The sequence below is a fragment of the Gopherus evgoodei genome, chromosome 1 (assembly GCF_007399415.2).
Source record: "Gopherus evgoodei ecotype Sinaloan lineage chromosome 1, rGopEvg1_v1.p, whole genome shotgun sequence".
Classification (NCBI taxonomy): Eukaryota; Metazoa; Chordata; order Testudines; family Testudinidae; genus Gopherus; species Gopherus evgoodei.
Window position 1 is genome coordinate 235,177,624 of NC_044322.1, and position 22,564 is coordinate 235,200,187.

Genomic DNA, 22,564 nt, shown 5'->3' on the forward strand with positions numbered 1-22,564 from the left:
CAGCGGTGAGTGGGAGATCCAGTGGCCAACGACTGGGGTTGGTGGTGCAAGGCTGGTGGCGGTGTGAAGATGCAGTGCACAGGGCCAGCCACTCCCCTTGCTGGTCCGGCAGCACAGCCTCTGGTGCGTGCCGGGTCTCAGCCAGCAGGGCCCCATCCCCCGTCCCATTTCTGTCTGGCACTGGCTGCGAGCTGCAGCGGTTGCTGAGTGCAGGCAGATGCCAGCAATTTACACATCGCCTCTGCTTCCCAACCATCAGCCCTTTATGGCCTTCCCCTCTCACTATCCTCTCCCTGTTTTGCCCCTTTGCCCCCACCCAAGTCCCGCTGCCCCTCCATATCCCCCCAGTGGGGCATGTCCTGCTCCCAGCACTGTGTGGAGAATCAGCCCCTGGTCAGAGCGCTGAGCTCACCAGCAGCCTGGCTGTTAGGCGCCTTCCTTCCCCCAGTGCCTCTGGCTGGGACGGCATGTGGCCCAGGAAATCCCAAGACCCTCCAGCCCAGGGCACTGGCCAGAAAGAGTTCCAAAGCCCCGCACAGTGCTGGCACGAGGACGCCTCTCCACCCCTCAGCTAAGCTCTCGAGTGGTGGGGGATTGGGGGGGGGGGAAAGCAATTTCCAACCTGTTCACGCCCCGAACCTGAAGGCTCCTCAGCAATCCCCCGGGTAGGGGCTTAGAACCCTATTCACACACACCCTAGCCCTGAGTCCTGCCTCTGGGGAACACGGAGCTGCTCTGTCCCCTAGGCACCCTTCCTTGCTGAGCTACCTCTCTGGCCAGGTTTGCTGAAGCCCCTGCAGTCAGATTCCCTAGGCCTTGGTGCACAATGCATCCTTAACCCCTTCTTGCCCACTCTGTAGCTTGAGGACAGGCGCCAGCTGGGTTATGTCAGTGGCCAGCAGTACTCTTGAGGTGTTAGCTGCCTTTCGACACTGTGCGGGGCAGGAAGGGACAAGCTGCTTCCAGCCACATGGGAGTGGTGGGAGGGGCTGGAAGCAGCTCCAGTCCCTTCCCTCCCACACAGCACCAAAAGGCTGTTGCTGGCCACATTCTGGTGTGAACCCTGGCATAAATCAGGGGGTCACGTTGCCCCCCCCCCACCCTACCACCACATATCGCCTCGGTGCCAGGTACCAAGAGAAGTGGGTCCGGAGCAACAGGAAGGGAGGGTCAGGTCCATCAGTCACCCCCACCCACGTGAGAGTGTGTATGTGTGTGTGGGGGGGGGGGTAGGGATGTGTGTGTCACCCCTCCCCAGTGAACCCTAAAACCTTAAAGATAAGAAGGTAAATAAAAAGAATCCAGCTACGAAGTATTTCTTTTTAACAGGGGCTCAGTCAACTTGATGTTAATTTGAATGTTTGTACAACTGATTACTGTTGAACTCAGTTGAATACGAGTAATTTTACCAGGTGTCCCAAATTCAGCATGGGAAAACATGGTCACCCTATCAAGCAAGAAGATTAAATATAATGCGCTGAATCATACTACCATAATTAGGGGGAGGAAATGCTTTAAAGAAAAAGGGATTTTTTAAGTAGTACAACTGTGGAAATATGTAACTAAAATGCCAATACAAGTTTACTTTGACCAAATAGTTTAATCAACTGTTCTTTAAAGGATACACACTGCAAATGCTACGAAGACCAAGAAAATCCCAATATTATTTTTACAGATTGGAAAAGCATGAAGGCCAAACACAATACCAATAGCTCAAATAAAAAACTCATGATGTTTATATAAAATTTTGATGAGTATAATATATTCATCACACTCCCACAATTATTCCCTGAAAATAATACTATAAATATTATTTTGACAATGTAATTATAGTTTTTGCTTTAACAGTGGTAGCAAAGTACTGGCACCAATCCCCTGTCCAAAAAGTCTAGATACACAAAGCAAAAATCACACGTGAAAGTAGGCAATCCTTAAGATTAAGGCTGTCACTTCATTAGGTGACTAAAAAGTCTGCCAAAAAACACCTGGTTTACTTAGGTTATAAGTAACTTAACTGTGCTACCAAAAGGAAACCCCAAATAAAAAAAATAAAAAGGAAAGCAGTTTAAAATATTCTCTTTCTGCTTGTGGAAGTCATCCAACTGCCCTTTTAGGATTATTCACTGGGAATCTAATCCTCTGAGCTGTGGGTCAGTCAGTAACCCCTGTCCTCCACTTCCTCACCCCTGAATACAAAACTAACAGACACACACTTAAAGCTGAGTCACTCAGCTCCTAACAATTCATGAGATTTGACACTGCAAAACAAGTAGAATGGTAAACATTTTATAACACACACATCATCTCTCTCTCTCCAGGCAATGGACATCAGGATATAACTTGTATGACTCAAGCAATAAATTCGCAATTTAACGTCTTAAAGGATTTGCTCACAATAAAAACAAAAAACAAACAAAAAAAATCCAGTGTTTCTCTTCTCCATGACCCTTCATAGAGATTAATAAATAATAAATAATAATAATATATAGGAGGAATTTCTGTGGGAAGGGTCAAACTATCAACCTGAGGAGGGCAATTTTGCTTAAGTTCTCAAATAAATAAAATTCAGTAGTCACTGAATTTGAGAGGCTCCAAGAAGTATAATTTACAATTGCATAATCCTTTACTATATTCACACTACAATCAAATACTTAAAGCCAAATATTCACATGTTCTTTATGTAGAGAGCACAAAACCCAGATCTCAGTTTAAGGCAATAAAAACTACAGGATTTCTTAAACACATGGGGCTAGTGCTAGATTCTCACTTACCTATTCTTGTCTCTCTAGTAAATTTTTGGACAGTTTTTAGCAATACTTTAAAATATATATTTTCCCATACACAGAGCTAGAGTTAATCTCTCTCTTTAGAAATAGGAAACGGGGGGAAAGAAAGAAGATATCAGGAAAGCAGAAGAGAGAGAGAGAGAGAGAATTACTATAACAAATCAATGAAATCAGAAGACAAACATTTCCGAAGAGCGGAACAAGAACTTGGATGATATTGAACAGAAACACACAATACGACTAACGACCAGCTTCTTCTTCAATTTTTACTTCATGTGTTGACTACTTCCACTCAGAGTTACATAGCCCACTCTCAATTCCTCTTCCCAGCCAATTAAAATACACTGTACAACCAACCATTCCAAATAATCAGAAAGAGGGGAAAGAACAAGTTTGTTTGGGTTTTTTTGTTTTTTGTTTTTTTTTTAATGGGCACCTGAAGTTAAGCCCCTAAATCCATATTTAGGCACTTAAGTAAGTAGCCTGATTTTCAGAAGTGCGGAGCACCAGCAGCTCCTATTGGGTGACCGCAAGCTTTCATGAATTCTGCAAAATTTTAGGCCTTAAAATCGTTTGCAGTAATGGAAACATCGAGCAGATCTGTTTACAAACATGTCTGTTACTTTCAAGAGTCAAAGAGAAAGCTGACAAATCCCATATAGTACTAATAGTTTCAGTAAGGGCTTGTCAGTTCTGGTATTCATCTGATCCTCAAATTCATGTATCAGTTTTTTCCAGATCTCATCAGAGACAGATCCTCAATCCAGATTTCAAATTCTGGAAGCTTGCAATACAATGCCTTGATGAACTCTCATGTCCCTCGCCTGAACAGTCTGCTGAATTTTGCTGGAAAACCATAAAACTGGTTATGGGGGAGGAAGCATATGCTACAAAGAGAAAAAAAGTTTTTCTACTTGGGCTTTTAACAAGGATCTTTACTATGTTTGGTATCTTCGTTCACTAACATACTGAACCATTTCAGAGCTGTTAAAGAGATTGGGCCTGCCTCAAGTTCAATTAAGTTGTCTGTCACTGGCAAATTTTTAAATTAAGATAGTTTTTCTAAAAGATATGCCCTAAGAATTATTTTGAGGAAGTTCTATGGCCTGTGTTATTTAGGATGTCAGACAAGATGATCACAATGGTTCCTTCTGGCGTTGGAATCCATGAAAGTTCATCTGGCAGCTAGAACAGCCTGTTGTCCTATTCAGTTCTCTCAGTTTTTCCACACAATAGTAAAGAGGTTGTTGAGATGAGTTTTTTTGTTGTTTTGTTTGTTTAAAAGTCTACTAAGAATTTTCTCACTTAACCTGCCCTGCATTGGACTTAAATCTTATGCTTCCATGGAGTCAACTTCTGAACCTCTTGGAGCATGCCTGATTTTATCTTTCATAGAAAACAGCAATTAAAACGACAAATCACATCAGCCTGAAGAGTCAATGAGATGCATGCCCTGATAACAGACCCCTTTCTTATACAGCATTTCATAAATATCAGGAAGCACTGCACCCACATCCTACATTCCTACCCGAAGTAGCTTTGGTCTTTCATCTAAATCAGTCTGACTTTCTCCTTAGTTTTTCCCTAGATCTCAGACATCAGACAAAAGCCAATCCACTCTGTAGAGATGTTAAAGGGCCTTTCACTATTGCCTTTAGCAGGGGTCGGCAACCTTTCAGAAGTGGTGTGCCGAGTCTTCATTTATTCACTCTAATTTAAGGTTTTGCGTGCCAGTAATACATTTTAATGTTTTTTAGAAGGTCTCGCTCTGTCTATATTATATAACTAAACTATTGTCATATGTAAAGTAAACAAGGTTTTCAGAATGTTTAAGAAGCTGCATTTAAAATTAAATTAAAATGCAGAGCTTACGCCACCGGCCCACTCAGTCTGCTGCCGGCCTGGGGCTCTGTTCACCTAGGCCAGCAGCAGGCTGAGAGGGACCGGCAGCCAGAACCCCAGACTGGCAGCAGGCTGAGCGAGGCGGCAGCCGGGACCCCAGACTGGCAGTGGACTGAGCATCTCAACCTGCTGCCGGTCTGGGATCCCAGCTCTGCCCACATAGAGTGGGTACCTACCTTCTCCCTAGTTCGAGCCCATTCTCTTCCTCTCTCTGCACTGAGCTGAGGGTGGGGGTGCACTGAGCACAGGGCTGGGGGTGAAGGAGCAGGCTAGGGGTTGGGATGTAAGGTCTGGCCAGGAGCTAGAATGAGGGAGGGGGCTCAGGGTTGGGCCAGAAGGTTTGAGGGTGGAGCGCTTACCTGGGCAGCTCCCATTTGGTGCGAGGGGTGCAGGTGGGAATGTGGGGGGTGCAAGAGTCAGGGCATGGGGTGTGTGGGAGCTGGGTATGTGTGGGGGTGCAGGAGTCAGGGCAGAGGGCTGGGGCACGTGAGGGGGTGCAGGAGTCAGGACATGGGGTTCAGGGGGACTGGGTATGTGTGGGGGTGCTGGAGTCAGGGCTGGGGGCAAATAACACAGGAATGCAGAGGCAAGATTAGAAAAGCAAAGGCACAAAATGAGCTCAAACTAGCTATGGGAATAAAGGGAAACAAGAAGACTTTTTATCAATACATTAGAAGCAAGAGGAAGACTAAGGACAGGGTAGGCCCACTGCTCAATGAGGAGGGGGTAACAGTAACGGGAGACTTGGAAATGGCAGAGATGCTTAATGACTTCTTTGTTTCGGTCTTCACTGAGAAGTCTGAAGGAATGTCTAGTATAGTGAATGCTTACGGGAAGAGGGTAGGTTTAGAAGATAAAATAAAAAAAGAGCAAGTAAAAAATCACTTAGAAAAGTTAGAAGCCTGCAAGTCACCAGGGCCTGATGAAATGCATCCTAGAATACTCAAGGAGTTAATAGAGGAGGTATCTGAGCCTCTAGCTATTATCTTTGGGAAATCATGGGAGACGGGGGAGATTCCAGAAGACTGGAAGGGGGCAAATATAGTGCCCATCTATAAAAAGGGAAATAAAAACAACCCAGGAAACTACAGACCAGTTAGTTTAACTTCTGTGCCAGGGAAGATAATGGATAATCAAAGAAATCATCTGCAAACACTTGGAAGGTGGTAAGGTGACAGGGAATAGCCAGCATGGATTTGTGAAGAACAAATCATGTCAAACTAATCTGATAGCGTTCTTTGATAGGATAACGAGCCTTGTGGATAAGGGAGAAGCGGTGGATGTGATATACCTAGACTTCAGTAAGGCATTTGATACAGTTTCGCATGATATTCTTATAGATAAGCTAGGAAAGTACAATTTAGATGGGGCTACTATAAGGTGGGTGCATAACTGACTGGATAACCGTACTCAGAGAGTAGTTGTTAATGGCTCCCAATCCTGCTGGAAAGGTATAACAAGTGGGGTTCCGCAGGGGTCTGTTTTGGGACCGGTTCTGTTCAATATCTTCATCAACGATTTAGATGTTGGCATAGAAAGTACGCTTATTAAGTTTGCAGACGATACCAAACTGGGAGGGATTGCAACTGCTCTGGAGGACAGGGTCAAAATTCAAAATGATCTGGACAAATTGGAGAAATGGTCTGAGGTAAACAGGATGAAGTTCAATAAAGATAAATGCAAAGTGCTCCACTTAGGAAGGAACAATCAGTTTCACACATACAGAATGGGAAGAGACTGTCTAGGAAGGAGTATGGCAGAAAGAGATCTAGGGGTCATAGTGGACCACAAGCTTAACATGAGTGAACAGTGTGATACTGTTGCAAAAAAAAAGCAAACATGATTCTGGGATGCATTAACAGGTGTGTTGTAAACAAGACACGGGAAGTCATTCTTCCGCTTTACACTGCGCTGGTTAGGCCTCAACTGGAGTATTGTGTCCAGTTCTGGGCACTGCATTTCAAGAAAGATGTGGAGAAATTGGAGAGGGTCCAGAGAAGAGCAACAAGAATGATTAAAGGTCTTGAGAACATGACCTATGAAGGAACGCTGAAGGAATTGGGTTTGTTTAGTTTGGAAAAGAGAAGACTGAGAGGGGACCTGATAGCAGTTTTCAGGTATCTAAAAGGGTGTCATCAGGAGGAGGGAGAAAACTTGTTCACCTTAGTCTCTAATGATAGAACAAGAAGCAATGGGCTTAAACTGCAGCAAGGGAGATTTAGGTTGGACATTAGGAAAAAGTTCCTAACTGTCAGGGTAGTTAAACACTGGAATAGATTGCCTAGGGAAGTTGTGGAATCTCCATCGCTGGAGATATTTAAGAGTAGGTTAGATAAATGTCTATCAGGGATGGTCTAGACAGTATTTGGTCCTGCCATGAGGGCAGGGGACTGGACTCGATGACCTCTCGAGGTCCCTTCCAGTCCTAGAGTCTATGAGTCTATGAGTCATGAGAGGTGCAGGGGTCAGGGCAGAGAGCTGGTGGATGTGGAGAGTGCAGGGGTCAGGGCAGAGGGCTGGGTATGTGTGAAGGGGGGGTGCAGGGATTAGGGCAGTGGCTTGGTAGGAGGGGTAGGGCAGGGTGGGAGTTGGGACTCCTGGGCTCTGGGAAAGGGCTGGTGTCTGTCGCTTGGGGGAGGAGTGCTGGGAGCGAGGACTCTGGACTCCAAGGTTTCCAGCTGGGCTCTAGTTGTTCGAGGGGGTGGGGGGGCAGATGGAGACTAGGGCTCTGGACTCCTGGGTTCTGGACTCCTGGGTTCTGCCCTCAGTGCCGGAGGGGAGCGGGGTCCAGTGCCCTGGGGTGGAGAAAGAAGTGCGACCCAGATGTTCCCAGGGTCCAGTTGGCAGCAAGCCACAGCTCCCAGGCTCGGGTTCAGGCTGTGGGACACGGCCTGCCCCAGTTCAAAGCCGAGCTCATCCCGGCACTGGAGCTCCAACCCCGGGGCAGCCTGCCGAGTCCAGGGAGCGGGGCCGGCCATGCTCGGGGCGGGCAGGCGCACGGTGCAACTGGGACCCAGGCCCTTCCCCACTTACAGGCTTCACAGGCACTGCCACTTCTGTGGAGCCAGGTCCCTCTTCCTGCCCCAACCGGCGGGGCCACTTCCCGGGGCCGCTCAGACTCTGCAGACACCAGGTAGCGGTATGGTAACGCTAACCCAGAAACACAACCTCCAGCCGTAAGTGACGGAGATTAGGAAAGCATGTGCAAATGCCGGCAGGAGAGGTGGAGAAGATCTGGCTGGGACCAGCAGGATTTTTAATGGCACCCTGCCGCCTGCTGGGGCCCTGGCCGCTGGCCCCGTTCAGCCCATTGCCGGCCTGGGTTCGGCAGTGGGCTGACCGGGACCGGCAGCCTGGACCCTGGCAGACAGCAGTGTGTCATTAAAAATCGGCTCGCGTGCTGTCTTTGGCACACGTGCCATAGGTTACCGACCCCTGGCCTATAGGATTTTTTTTTTTTAAATCCACATTTCTTATGTTTTTCAAAGCTTATGGTGGCAAGATCAGGGAAGAAAACTTCTGTCTTCAGACACTGTCCTTGGGCTCTTACTCCTTATATACCCTGACTCAAGATGTTCAATATGTGAGACAGCATGTCTGCAGTCGTGACCTTACGCTACAGTTACCAGTTTGGGACCAAAAGCACATGCACTGCAGAAAGAGAGACTCATCCATACAATCTACTCAGACAACTCCAGTGATTAAAGCCTTAGTTAACTCAATGAAAAATCCCTGACACAGTTTCATTATCTCTCCTCAATTTAATTTGCAGTTCTCTCCTTCCATGGGAGCTGCCATCTTAGCATTTGCTACTTTAAACTACTTCAACTGTGACACCTATCAGCCTTAAATCCAACCACGTGAAGTGCTATGATCATTAAAGCAAGAAACTATGCAAAACACAAACACTGTAGCACAACTGTGCATCAACACCTTGTACTCATCTAGCTTTTAAATTTCCTGAGTTTGTCTTCTTAGTGTTTAGCTGCCTCAGAAAAGAGACCCTGCCTTACTCCAAGTTCTGCACAGTGGACAGCAAACTCTTAGGACTCTATTACACCTTCAGTAAATGTAGGAGAGGAGAGGAACTGGGGTATAGTCTAACCGCAACTAACAGCATGAACTTAAAGGGAAAAGTTTGCAACATCCAACTAGGAATCTATGGAAAGATCTCTAAAGGTAACTCATGAAAGTCACTTCAATAGCTATACATTTTTTAAAACTACACTGGACAAGATGCTAAGAAATTCTTAGAGGGATAGATAGATAATGAGTGGGGTTGGGTAGCCCAATAGGTCTTTACCATCTCCAATAGCTGTGTGTATGAATTCGCCAGATATGTTTATTTTAAGAACTGTTGCAAACAAAATTCCGTGGGTCTCTGGAGAATCACCTGAACTTTTCTAGACTATCCAGGCTATCTTCATAATCTGTGTGATGATGTACATCTAAGAGAACTAAGAGCGTGACTAAACAGACACTACTTTCTCCATTGGTTGTATCTATCTGCTCATTGTGAGGGGTAGATTAAAATGCAGAAAAATATTGCTATGTTGTTTCTACTCAAGAAAAGAAACTGGAAAACAGTGCTACTTAAAGTTCCAGGATATTTGGAAACTCACAGGGAAAACTGATGATACATCAGAAAAAGACAATGCTTTCATCTAAATTATGCCTGTGGAATCTCACCATGGCCCCTACGTAAATAGTACCACACACTTAAAAAGAGGGAAAAAGTCAATATTCACATAGCTGAGAAGATGCAAAGCAAGCCTGGATTCAATCTAACCAGTGTTTAACAACACACAGCATTTAATACGGCATTTCCTCTTTTTGCTCTTTTATTCATTAATACATCATTAAAACAAAACTTTTTCCTCCCTACCCCTCCCTGCCCCAAAACCAACCACATTGGTACAGTATTTGCCAAGAATACCATATATATATTACTGCAGTGTTTTTTATCCATTACAAATTATAGTACATTCTGAACTTTCCTACTAATATTGCCATACCACACTGAACGACTTAAAATAGATACACTGGATGAAAATGGAGTGAAAACATACATCTTAAGGCTGATTATTTAAAACAGATTTTTTTGGTTCCTAAAATTCATTTAAGCTACAGGATACCATCTGAGGCGTGTTTTCATAGTGGAATCAACTCAAGAGAAAAGCATCAATTATAATTGAATTCTTCATCCTGCAAGGTCTGAGGGTTTATCTACACACACACTTCGTTTGCAGCAAGCTGAGGTGTAAATCTAGAGTGCATTAGCCTACCACACAGTTATAATCCTGGTGGACCCTACTGGCAGACGAAACGTTCCCTAATGTGCTTTAATTTACTCCAATTCTAAAGTAGTCAGTAGGCTCCACATAGACAGTAGATTCATATCCCAGCTTGCCAGAAACTAAGTGTTTGCGCAGACAAGCCCTTAGATTCTGTGCTTACATTTGATCACAATTCTGAAGGAGGAGATGTTGCTAAAATAACATCCAGGGCCAGATTTTCAAAAGGCATTTAGGCACCTTAAAGATGCAGAGAGGCACTTGAGTAGGATTTTCAATTGCAAAAATGTATTTTAATGGATTTAGGTGCCTAATCTGCTAACCTTTGAAAATCCCACTAGGCACCTATCTGCATCTTTAGGTCCTTAAATACCTTTGTAAATCTGGCCCCAGGACATCACTGCAGTTATGAAACAAGACAAGACAGCCCATGGGGGAGAAATCTCTGATAATTAGTAAATGTAGTAATAAAAATGAAGAAAATGTAAATAGTAGTACGGTAAACTGATTTAGGTTTATGTTTAATACAACTAAAAGCTTTACTCAGTGTAACAGCCCTTCTCTTCACAAGCATTATGTAGGACCATAAATGCTGTCTTTTGTAAACACATTCTACTCATGTGTTATTCCTCAATTTTCATTTAGCCAGCCTACTGGAAAACTCCATTATTGTAAGGGTTAAAGACACTTTTTCTCATCTCTCTCATTCATTTTCATGGGCAAATCCTTTTACAGGCTAATTCAAGTACAATACTTAACTCCTGATCACATTTTTACACACACACACACACACACACACACACACACACACAGCAAGAGAGCACAGTTTTCAGATTAGTCAATGTTATATAGTATTTAGCAGTGTCTCTCTCAGGGTTAGTATTCCAATTTTGTTTAAAATTCAAACTCCTCATTCTGCAAACCCATATGCTGATTTGTGTATTAAGGTTAATAAACCACAAAGTAGATTATTACTCTAAAAAGTTCAAGGGCTTAATAATATGGTTTTACAAATTTAAGTATTTCAGCCTCATTTTTCCACCAAGTCAGTTTTCTGGATTTTTTGGATGACAACATCTCACTGCTGTTTCTTGTGATCTAAACAGCAGCAAGGTAGCGTATGAACATCACAGCACATACCTGGAAGTAACAAGCACCATGCCTCACTAGAGTGAGAGTCCTCCCAATGTTCACAATGCTTTTTGCAATGAGTGCAGTAACACTCACAGTCACTGCAGAATTTAGCACCAAAAAAAAAAAAACAAAAAAAACACAAAACACAAAACAAAACCAAAAAAAAACAAACCTCCCTCCTTTCATGACTCTATTAAGGTGTAGAAAAGGATGGTCCTCTCTGCTTCTCTATGAACACTGTTCTCCCTGTTCCTCTGAAGAGACTGAAGATGGCAGGTGCTTCCCCAGGGGTCAACCCTTTGGTCCTATTGCTCTCTTGGATAGGGTCTATGGGCCTCTGTCCTGCCCTATAAGGTTTTGGCTCCCACTGTTCCCCCAGTTCTGCTCTTCACTCCATGGCCTGTGAAGTGGTCGGGTGTGGAATGGAGTGTTCCCTCTGGTCCCAATCCTCTCTCCCCGGCTTCATGAAATGGTTGGAGGTTCATCTCCCACATTCTCCCAACTCCTCCCTTCCACATTCTGTGGAGGGTTCTCCTCTCCCTGGCTCCTCCTCTACTCCACATAAGAATGGGGGCTCTGGTACTGCTCCCTCCACATAGAATCCCTGCGAGTCTCACTAATCTTTCCCTAGCCCAGCAAAGGATAGAACTGTGGTGGAAGTGGGCAAGGAATCACCAACAGGGAACTGAAGTACTTTGTCTTGACCTTACATCATAGCAATCTTGAGGGAAAGGTCTCCTGGGGTCCACTGCTCCTTTCCAACCCGATGCAGGTGTTTGAAGAGAAGCCACTGGTGGCACTAATTCCACTCCCTTCACAAGAGGCAAGAGGAACAGCAGTCACAGAAGGAAAGAAAACTACCCATTCCTCCAAAGGGAAGAAGGAGACAATGAAACAGACTGGGAACCAAATGTTTTCTCTCCCAGCCTTCCTCACCACCACAAATGGCAGAGTTGGTGGCCCTACTCATATATACACAGAAAAGCAGGAGAAGACAAGTTACTGAAGTTTACTTACTGTGAATTGAGCGAGGGGGGGAGGGGGGTAAAAGTGGTGGTGGTGGTGTGCAAGTGCAGCTGACATGAAGCAGTGCGGATCATTGGGCCAACAGAGACTTTCTTCTCTCTGAACAGAATACGCCTCTATATGTCCAGTTTAAGGGAAGAATAGGTCTTGAATAGATTGTTCAGCTATTAGCACATACTGTCCTGACTGGCCAGAGAGAGTGGCACAGCTATGTAAAGAGAGGCCACAATCACATAATTTATCTGAATCCAAGAAACAAATTCTTTCTAGAATGTCAGAGAAAGAAAAATGAATATAGACTCATTTCTGCACGACAGCAAATCAAGCGAAAGACAATAAGACAGCAAAAGATATTTAGAGTGGAAGCATCATAGGTATTTTTCATTTTTGCCAGTTTAAATATCCTGATAATTTTACTGAAGTTTCCATATATCTTCCTCTTTACAATCTCCAGGGAATAATGGAGGACAAATATTATGGACCTAGAAACACAGTGTATATGAGAAGGGTTTAGGGCTGGTATTTTCCAGGTGACACAAAGGAGTTAAGATTTGAACTCAGATTTGGATGCCTTACTCCTTCAAGTGACTTTTAAAGCACCAGCTATATTCTACTGTATATACACACACGAGACACATACTATTCTTAGTCCACCAATTAAAAAAAAAAAACAAAAAAACAAATTAGGAAAGAAGGTTAGCATGCCAAGTACCAAATAAAACAGCTTATTTACAGAAAAATGTAAAAAGTTGATTTCAGGACATAATGCTACAATTTATAAAATTGCCACCAAGCAATATAATATAATAATTTTCAAAATAGTGCAGGTTACACATTACCCAAAATGAATACTCTCTTACCAGCCAGTAACGATTCCTGTTCAACTTCTAATCCATGAAGCAACTGGATCAAGTGGACAGACACTTCAATCAGACCCAAATTCCTATTATATAGTTAAAAGAAAGAGGGAGTTTAATTTTAAACCTCCTGGGGTGGGCAGAAACACTGTATGGAGTTACATCACAAAACATCACAGATTGATCCTAATCTCACTGAAGCCTCTCACCTGACTTCAGTGGATGCAGAATCAAGCACCACAGGTAAAGTCATATTGGGGAGGACATGGGTCTCTGACACTTGTAAACAAAATGTTAACTGTTCATTTCAGACTGTTAGCATAACCATACTTTCAATTCTGAGCTAAATGTTTGCAGTTTCATGTCCCTCACAAGGACTTGGGTTTTTATACTCACCTACTGCATGCTGGGTAGATGTCAGTGCAGCAGGTGCATATTTGGGATGGAGTGGGGCTCAGTATTGTTAGAGAAGCTGTCTTTCAGATCAGTCTGTTCTGTTAATCCCTGGAACCTCTCCAGGTGGAGATTAGAGATTTGTATCACTTTCCAAACACATTAAGGGATAACCCCAGTTCCATGGCTGACACTTCCTCATTCAATAAGTTCTAAGGATATCACAGGCTGTGTGTGAACTGGTTTCAATGCACAATAGTTACTTCATTTGTCTATAGTCATTGCACTACCACTAAAACAATAGGGAGTATTATTGCTAGTTATTATTTGTTATTATCTAAGATTACTATCTGTAGCGCCTCGGATCCCTAATAATTATGGAGCAGGACACAATTGGGCTAGATGCAATTCAAAGAAAAGGCACGTATAAATTCACATTTTATCTTTAAAGAATGAATTGCTTGCACTATCATTTTTTTTGTAATTCACCTTTAAATATTGAATATGTACAATTAATGTTTTTGTATAGTCATATGCTACATTATATCTTTTCCCATTCTACTCATAGGTCTCAAACCAAAGGTCATTCCTGAATGAGACTGACCAGCCCAGTGTGTCCTCAACTCCTCCCTTAAAAACAAACCCAGCTACACTATACACCATTGGCTAAAAGGAAAGCAATAAGAGCTCATCTGACTGTGTACTCCTTCCCTTCTGAACCACCAGGGACAACTACCTTAGCAATTTACCACTTGTACACCTCAATGCTCTGAATAGTACCATAAAGCATTACCATCGGAACAGCTTACTTATCATAATGTGTGTCTCATAAAATGACCCTAACTGAATCCAGATTCAGTCTTTTCCCTCTTTGAGCTTCAAAAATTAAAAGCTGATAGAATTTAGTTGGGCATTTCTATAATTAAATGGAAATATTTTCATAAAATAAAACTTTAAATAGTTTAAGTAGTTATGAAATATGCTATCAATGCCCCAGTATATTATGCACTACCATTAATTATCAGGATTTTAAAATACCAGACAAAAATGGCTCAAATGAAATTAAGAACTAAGGGGTTAATTCATTAGGAAATATTCAAAACCATGGAATAAGGGCAAGGAAAATTCCAGGTGGTCATGGGTCCTAACTCTAGTTCAGATGGAGGAATGGAAGACCTCCAGCTCAGAGCTTGTCAGAAAAGACAATTCGAGTCAAGGTATTCAAACAGTTTCATAATCAAAAGTTATCTTGGAGGCAGAGAATTTATGCCAGTGAGCTCTCCACCTCCCATGGAGCACACCACTCTCTCCAGTGAGCAGTGCAAACAGGAATATTTAAGAATCTGTAAATTTAGCTCCAAGCTGAATATTTCTGCATAGGTTTTCAGTGACAACTTGGGCCCCTTTTAACTAGGCTTTAAAACAAAGAGGAATCCACATGTATGAAACATGAGTTTCTTTGCAGTGAGCCAAATGAACTAAATGACTTAGGAAGAATGAAGTGACAGCCTCCAGATACTTTCATCCAAGTCTCTTATTTGTTTCAAACCCTTAGTATTCCTTCCTGAAAATCCTTAGTTCAGTATTAGCTTGATTTTAAATATCATCCAAAAGGTTTACATTTCTAAACCTTGCATATTGCAAACTTGACACCAAATTCAGCTGATCATTTTCCCTCCATCCACAGCTCCTGAACATTTAAGGGACATTTAATCCTGAACAAACTGTGCCTTTATGGCAATTCAAAAAATCACTATGGGCACATTGTGACCCATCCCAAGTGTCTCACAGGGTATTTAAGGAGCAGAAGGCTACACACACTGCCCGTGTACACTGGGATTGTGGCAAAGCCAAAATAGACCTCTACGAATAATCCCTACTATGCAAAAGGTGCCTTTACACATGTAGCCAAGCTACAGTGTGTTTGGCTATTAGAATTCAGTTTCTTGTCACAATGCATCATCACGCATTAATTGGCTGCCGAGGCTATCATCAGTCTGGCACAGAGCTGCAGCCAATGGAGGCAACATCTTTCTTCTTACTCACTGAATAACAGATTCAATACTTAACTCCTGCACAGACACGAACCACAAATTCATAGCTATTCAATGGTCCTCTTAGGTGTACACATCATAGGAGACATCAACAGCCCTGGCAGCATTTTGAGAAGAACTGAACAAATAATGGATTTTTTGGTTCAAGGAAGGAAGAGACAATAAAAAATATCCAGTTCATCTTTTAATTTTTGTTGTTAAATCAAGGACTCAATAAAATTTAATTTAGAATCGACCAAATTTTTTCAGATGGACTTGAAATGACTGAGTTTTTCCAGTGTTTTTCACACTGTTTTGTGAAGGATGAAAAAAAAGTAGCTTTTCCCAATCTAGGCTGAGGTATGCTGACAAGAAGAAACTTGCACAGTCATTGCTATTCTTGTTCCAGGGATACAGGGAATACTTCATTTCTAAGGGCTGCTAATTGACATCTTCAAATTGTATTGGAATTCACTGTAAAAACATTTCTTTAAAACAACTTTCAGTTTGGAATCCCAAACTGCACTTCTATAATTCATAGCAAATTTACAGAAATTTTATACTACCACTTTCCTCACTTTTAAAATATGCCATCTGTGCATACACATACAACTGTGTGCTTTTTATGTATACTTTACTCCTGAGGGAATTCTGCACCAAAAAAAAAAAAAAAAAAATTCTGTGCCAAAAAAAATTTAAAATCTACATACAATATTTTAAAATTCTGCAAAATTCTGCACATTGTCAAAATAGAACAATATAATCACACCAGTTTCAAATATCTTGGTAATTCATTTCAAAATACCTGTCAGCAAGTATGTTTGTAACAATACAGACAACAAAAAAGGTTCAGGAAATGTTTTTTGACAATCAAGATTCCTTAGTAGGCATATTAATACAGAAGTCTGAGTAATAATTAATTTAAACTACAATACAGAACCATATTTCTCGTTCCCCTCAGAAGTAGTGCAAAGGCTTGGAACAGTCAGGGGTAACAGAGGAGCTGAGGGAGAGGGAAGTAATTGCTGGGAAGAAGCCTGGGTGTAAACTTGGAGGGTTGTTGGGTATGGGTAGGAAAAGTATGAAATAGGGTTTGTTTGTTTGTTTTTGTTTTTCTGGTGAGGGGAGGGATTTTTAGGGAACTTCCCACATGCAGACCCTGTCTGACCCCTAGCCTCTCCCATTCAGTTAGATATCTGCCCCTGTCCCCATGTGTCCCTCCATCCCCAGACACCCATTCCTTCCCATCCCCATGTAGCCCTACACCCCCTTAGCCAGCCCCCTCCCCCATCCCCATGTGTCCTTGCACTCCCTCCCCTGCCCCCATGTCTCCGTGCCCCACTCAATCATCTCCCCTTTCCCCACGTAGCCCTGCACCCCCTCCCTGTGTTCACGTGTCCCTGTACCCCCTCATCCAGTCCCTTCCTCTCATCTCTGTGTGCCCCTCCCCTCTGTCCCCATGTCTCTGTGCCCTCAACTCAGCCATCCACCTTACCTCATGTAGCCCTGCACCCCCTCCTTGTGACGGTGTCCTTACACTCCCTCAGCCAGCCCCTTGCCCTCATCTCCATTTGTCCCTGCACCCCGTCCTCATGTGTCTCTATGCCCCCACTCAGCCACCCCCATGTGGCCCTGCACCCCCTCTCCTGTCTCCGTGTCACCCTGCATCTCCCTCCCCCCGTGGCCCTCCACCTTCAATCCCATTCAGGCCCCACCCCAGTCTGTCCTCCACCACTAGCCTCTATGAGCCCGTCTATGACCCTCCAGCATCCCCATGCTATCTGTCTCCCGACCTGGCCCAACAGCCACTGCAAAGAAGGCACTGCAGGTTCTCTCCTTTATTTTAGCTGGGGCTAGCCAAGAACAGCTGCTCTGTTCTAGCACCAGAGCGCCCTCTGGTGGGCAAAAGGCAGAATGGCAGAAACTTTCCAGCAGAAGCTATTTTCTGCACAAAATATATATATACATATACACAAACACATACACACACACACACACATACATATATATATACACACACACACACACACCACATGAATTGTGTGCATGCGCAATGGCATACAATTCCTCTAGGACTAATAGTTCATCTGTGCAGCTATATTCATTTATTCAGGCCACTAGCAAATAGACGGTATGTTTTTTATAAAACTTATAAATCTTCATTTTTAAATACAATAAAACTTTTTTAATTACTTTAAATAAATATCGAAGAAGATTTAACTCTAAGAATCTGGAAAATAGTTACAAACCTGACTATAAAAGTTTCAGTGAAATTATTACGTTTCAGAATTTTAGATGCATTTGTGCTTAATTGTTGTGGTGGGAAATAAGGCAACAACCCTTTAAACATTCTGTTGAGTGAAAAGAAGACTACAGTGTTTGAGAATTGTCTGAATAGTTTGCTGTCATAGGATGCAACCACAAAATATTATACAACCCTCATTTTGGATTCTAAGTAAACACTACAGCCTGAAACATTTAAAATGAGGAAGCAGCAATATAAAACATATTTAAACAATCATTTATTGTTATTACAGGAAATTCCATTCACAGCCTTTTTCAGTTATGCAAGTCTTTAAAAATAAATAATCAGATGTGACATCCTCATCTGAACACTACCACAGTATTTATGGAGTTCTGTTATTTAACTTCATCTATTCTGACCCAATACAGGACAATTTCTATCTCATACAGAATACTATATCTCAGTAAGTCAGGTTTGAAAAGTACCAGAAAGAGTCATTTTTAAGATTCTGAACACCAGTTTCACATAATCCAGCAACCTTGATATGGCTATTTTTCTGGTTAGCTATTACGGTTAACTAGCTAAATTTTTAACATTTTGAAAATGAGAAGTACTGTAAGAGCAAAGTATTACTGTCTCTAACATTTATTTTTACTGGTTTTTGCAAATCCAGAGTGGATGACTTTTAGAATTTTAGATATACATTGGGGACACATCAGGTGGAAGCAACAGAGGAGGAGAAGGACCCTGGAGTATTGGTTGATCACAGGATGACTATGAGCCACCAATGTGATATGGCCATTAAAAAAGCTAATGTGGTTTTAGGATGCATCAGGCGAGGTATTTCCAGCAAAGATAAGGAGGTGTTAGTACCGTTACATAAGGCACTGGTGAGACCTCATTTGGAATACTGTGTGCAGTTCTGGTCTCCCACGTTTAAGAAGGATGAATTCAAACTGTAACAGGTTCAGAGACTGGCTACTAGGATGATCTGAGGAATGGAAAACCTGCCTTATGAAAGGAGACTCAAAGAGCTTGGCTTGTTTAGCCTAGCCAAAAGAAGGCTGAAGGGGGATATGCTTGCTCTTTATAAATATATCAGAGGGATTAATATTAGGGAGGGAGAGGAATTATTTAAGCTTAGTACCAATGTAGACACAAGAACAAATGGGTATTAACTGGACACTAGGAAGTTTAGACTTGAAATTAGATGAAGGTTTCTAACCATTAGAGGAGTGAAGTTCTGGAACAGCCTTCCAAGGGGAGTAGTGGGGGCAAAAGACATATCTGGCTTTAAGACTAAGCTTGATAAGTTTATGGAAGGGATGGTATGATGGGATAGCTTAATTTTGGCAATTGATCTTTGATTATCAGCAGATAAGTATGCCCAGTGGTCTCTTATGGGATGTTGGATGGGATAGGATCTGAGTTACTGCAGAGAATTCTTTCCTGAGTGCTGGCTGGTGAGAGTCTTGCCCACATGCTCAGGGTTTAGCTGATCACCATATCTGGGATCGGGAAGGAATTTTCCTCCGGGGCGGATTGGCAGAGGCCCTGGAGGTTATTCGCCTTCCTCTGCAGCGTGGGGCATGGGTCACTTGCTGGTGGATTCTCTGCAGCTTGAGGTCTTCAAACCACAATTTGAAGACTTCAATAACTCGGACATAGGTTAGGGGTTTGTTATAGAAGTGGATGGGTAGGGTTCTGTGGCCTGCTTTGTGCAGGAGGTCAGACTAGATGATCAATTGGTCCCTTCTGACCCTAAAGTCTATAAAAACTGACACTGAAATACACCTATGCAACCTAAAATAAATGGAGATGAGACTACGTAATTGAGGGCAGAATCCAGCTCTTCACACTCATTAATATTAGACTAACAGTGTACAATTTACTCCAGATAACATACACAAATACTGAATGTACTTTGTCATATGCAAGATATAAACCTACATGTATTAGAAGAACATTAAACCATCCTTCATTTCAAAAGTCAGCTAAGGTTGTGGACTTCTAAGAATATATTCCCTATCATATCATCTACAAAACCCATCCACTTAGAACAGGGGTAGGCAACCTGCGGCACACAAGTTGATTTTCAGTGGCACTCACGCTGCCTGGGTCCTGACCACCGGTCCGGGGGGCTCTGCATTTTAATTTAATTTTAAATGAAGCTTCTTAAACATTTTTAAAACCTTATTTACTTTACATACAACAATAGTTTAGTTATATATTATAGACTTATAGAAAGAGACCTTCTAAAAACTTTAAAATGTATCACTGGCACGCGAAACTTTAAATTAAGAGTGAATAAATGAAGACTTGGCACACCACTTCTGAAAGGCTGGCGACTCCCAACTTAGAAGCCAAAAAATTAAAGTTAACAACATCATAAATATTATATTGCTCACATAATCAACTTCCATTATTCAGAGGACAAAGAAATGCATATTTTCATCACAATCCAGCAACCTTAACACTGACATATGAATTTTTATAATTATTTCAATCTAAATATTTTCTTAAAGAATTCTGTTAAGTGGAAAATATCAGTTAATATACTTACAAGTCAAATAAGAACACAACAGGGTAAAATAAAAGATAAAGCACTAACACAATTTAAACTCTCTAAAATTTGTGTATGTTAATAAGGATCATAACTATACCTCATAACATCTTGATTCTTGGCACACCGAACACAGGCATTCCGTAGACATCTGAAACATTCTGCTATAAGCAGCAGACATGTGTCTAGAGTTATCAGTTCCATGGAATCCTTGCAGGCCAATTCCATTTCACACGAGGCTTTAGTTAAGATTTTTAGGAGACTCTGGAACATACTTTCTTCTGCCATTTCTCTGAAAGAAAGTATAACTGTAGTGAGTAAAGGAGGATTATAAATAGGGTGGGGAAATATTGGACAGACAAGAAAATCTCTCAGGAAGCTTATTATTCAAGTCATGTTCATTTAAAATTTAACATTGAAGAGTTGACATAATACTGTAATGTATTTCCGCAATAAGAAAACTTAACCGTCCTGACACACCAAATCTTTGAATAGAGGGGACTCACTATTGTTAGAAAAATCCAAAAGGCTCATACTAATTTTTTAAGTAAACTCTCTATTCCTGTAAAACCTTGCCCTCTCCAGAAATCAAGGGCCTTATTTTAAGATATACCAAGCACGTACTTAGAGTTATTTCCAGTTCAACATGAGGACTTAAAAAAAAAAACCACAACAACCTTATGCATCATGGAAAATATAAATTTTAGTCAGCACAGTATAGAAGCCTTCATAAGTCTTAAGTGACATACACCTCTCACTACCCTTTCAACATAGCAAACAGCAATCATTACTGAGTACAGGTCATATACTGATTTAGTTTTCATGGAACTCTTAGACCAAAAGCAGTCTATGTCATCCTAACCACATACACTATTACTACATACACAAAAGATGCATAAGATTGTTTAGGAACAAAGGAATTAGGAATCAGCATACTGACTCAGACCAACTGTGTCCAGCACCAGATGTTTTAGAGCAGTGGTTTTCAATCTTTTTTCATTTGTGCACCCCTAAAAAATTTCAAATGGAGGTGCAGACCTCTTCGGAAGTCTTAGACATAGTCTGCAGACCTCCAGGGGTCTGCTGACCACAGGTTGAAAACCACTGCTTTAGAGGAAGGAACAGGAAACTACATAATAAAATAACCTGCCCAGAGAGAAGTTTCTCTAGTCCCAGAAAGTTAGTGGAAAGTTTATATCCTGAAATATGAAGATCTAGATCCCTGGTAATCCATTAAATGTTTAAATCTTACTAAGCCATTGGTGTACCTACCCTGTAACAGTGAATTCCACCAATTATTATCCTTTTTTGTAAATAATCACTTTACCAGTTTTAATTTATTGCCTTTCAACATCAGTGGATGATCCCTGGCCCTGATATCGTCTGGGGTAACTTTAAGTGTGCATTCCCTGGTTCCCTCCTCCCAAATGTGAATTCAAGGATTTGAACTCTCACGTTCAAGGACACAAGGAAAACAAGAGCACCACTGTGTGGTTGCAACCTTAACTCCATGTTTTCAAAAGCTTTCCATTAACTTGGATCAGGCCTATACTGATGAAACCAAGTTCTATAAGGAGCTAATACTGTACTTTCACATGAAGAGAAAAGAGAAAGCATAATCTCAAAAAAGTGTAGTGGTTAAGACACTGGAATGGAGCTCAGGGATCTGAGCTCAATTCCCAGCTTCTTCCACAGACCTCCTATGTGAGTGAATGCAAGTCACAATCTCTACCTCAATTTCTCAGCTCTAAAATGGGAATATTTTTTCTCCCCACCTTTTGTCTTTATTTAGTTTGTAAACTCTCCAAGGCAAGATCTATTGTACTCTGTGCACGTGCAATGCACACCACAATGGGGCTCCTATCTCAGCTGGGGCCTCTATGCATTACTGTAATGATTATTATGGAGCAAGGGACTTCACACAATGAGGAGAGTGATGGAAGGAAGAGGCAGCCAGTTCAAGACTGACTACACCAAACTGCACTCCTGGGAATGCAAAGGGAGAAAAAAATTACCTTTGTCTAGTTTACCAAGTAACTGTTAGAACAGGCAAAAAACTATGCAACTCTTGAGAATATCTTGCCATGATGTGGGGTCTAAAAAAAGAGTTAGAATTGCAGTTATATGAGTGGAGGTTTCCTCTTATGTACAGGCCATTCCACTCTCACAGAGTTAAAGCAGATGAAGAGAATTGCTGCTAAAATGTTATGCTGGAGCTTACACGCACATTTCTCACAAAAGCAGCAAGCATAAATTTCCAGGCCGTTTGTCACACACAGATGCGTGAAAAGCTTCCAGAATATAGCTGTTGGCATATTTATTTATTTTTTC

The 22,564-nt window shown here is 42.0% G+C and overlaps 1 protein-coding gene across 2 annotated transcripts in view; it reads right to left on the reverse strand.

The window, feature by feature from the left end:
• Nucleotides 1–22,564, reverse strand: part of ATXN10 (ataxin 10) — a 181,968-nt gene that overhangs the window by 151,042 nt on the left and 8,362 nt on the right. For both annotated transcript variants that reach the window (XM_030539598.1, XM_030539591.1), the window contains exons 2-3: nucleotides 20,334–20,525; nucleotides 13,003–13,085 (exon numbers count right to left, since the gene is read on the reverse strand). In XM_030539598.1, the coding sequence (XP_030395458.1) occupies nucleotides 13,003–13,085; nucleotides 20,334–20,525 (275 nt within the window). The remainder of the gene's footprint in view (nucleotides 1–13,002; nucleotides 13,086–20,333; nucleotides 20,526–22,564) is intronic.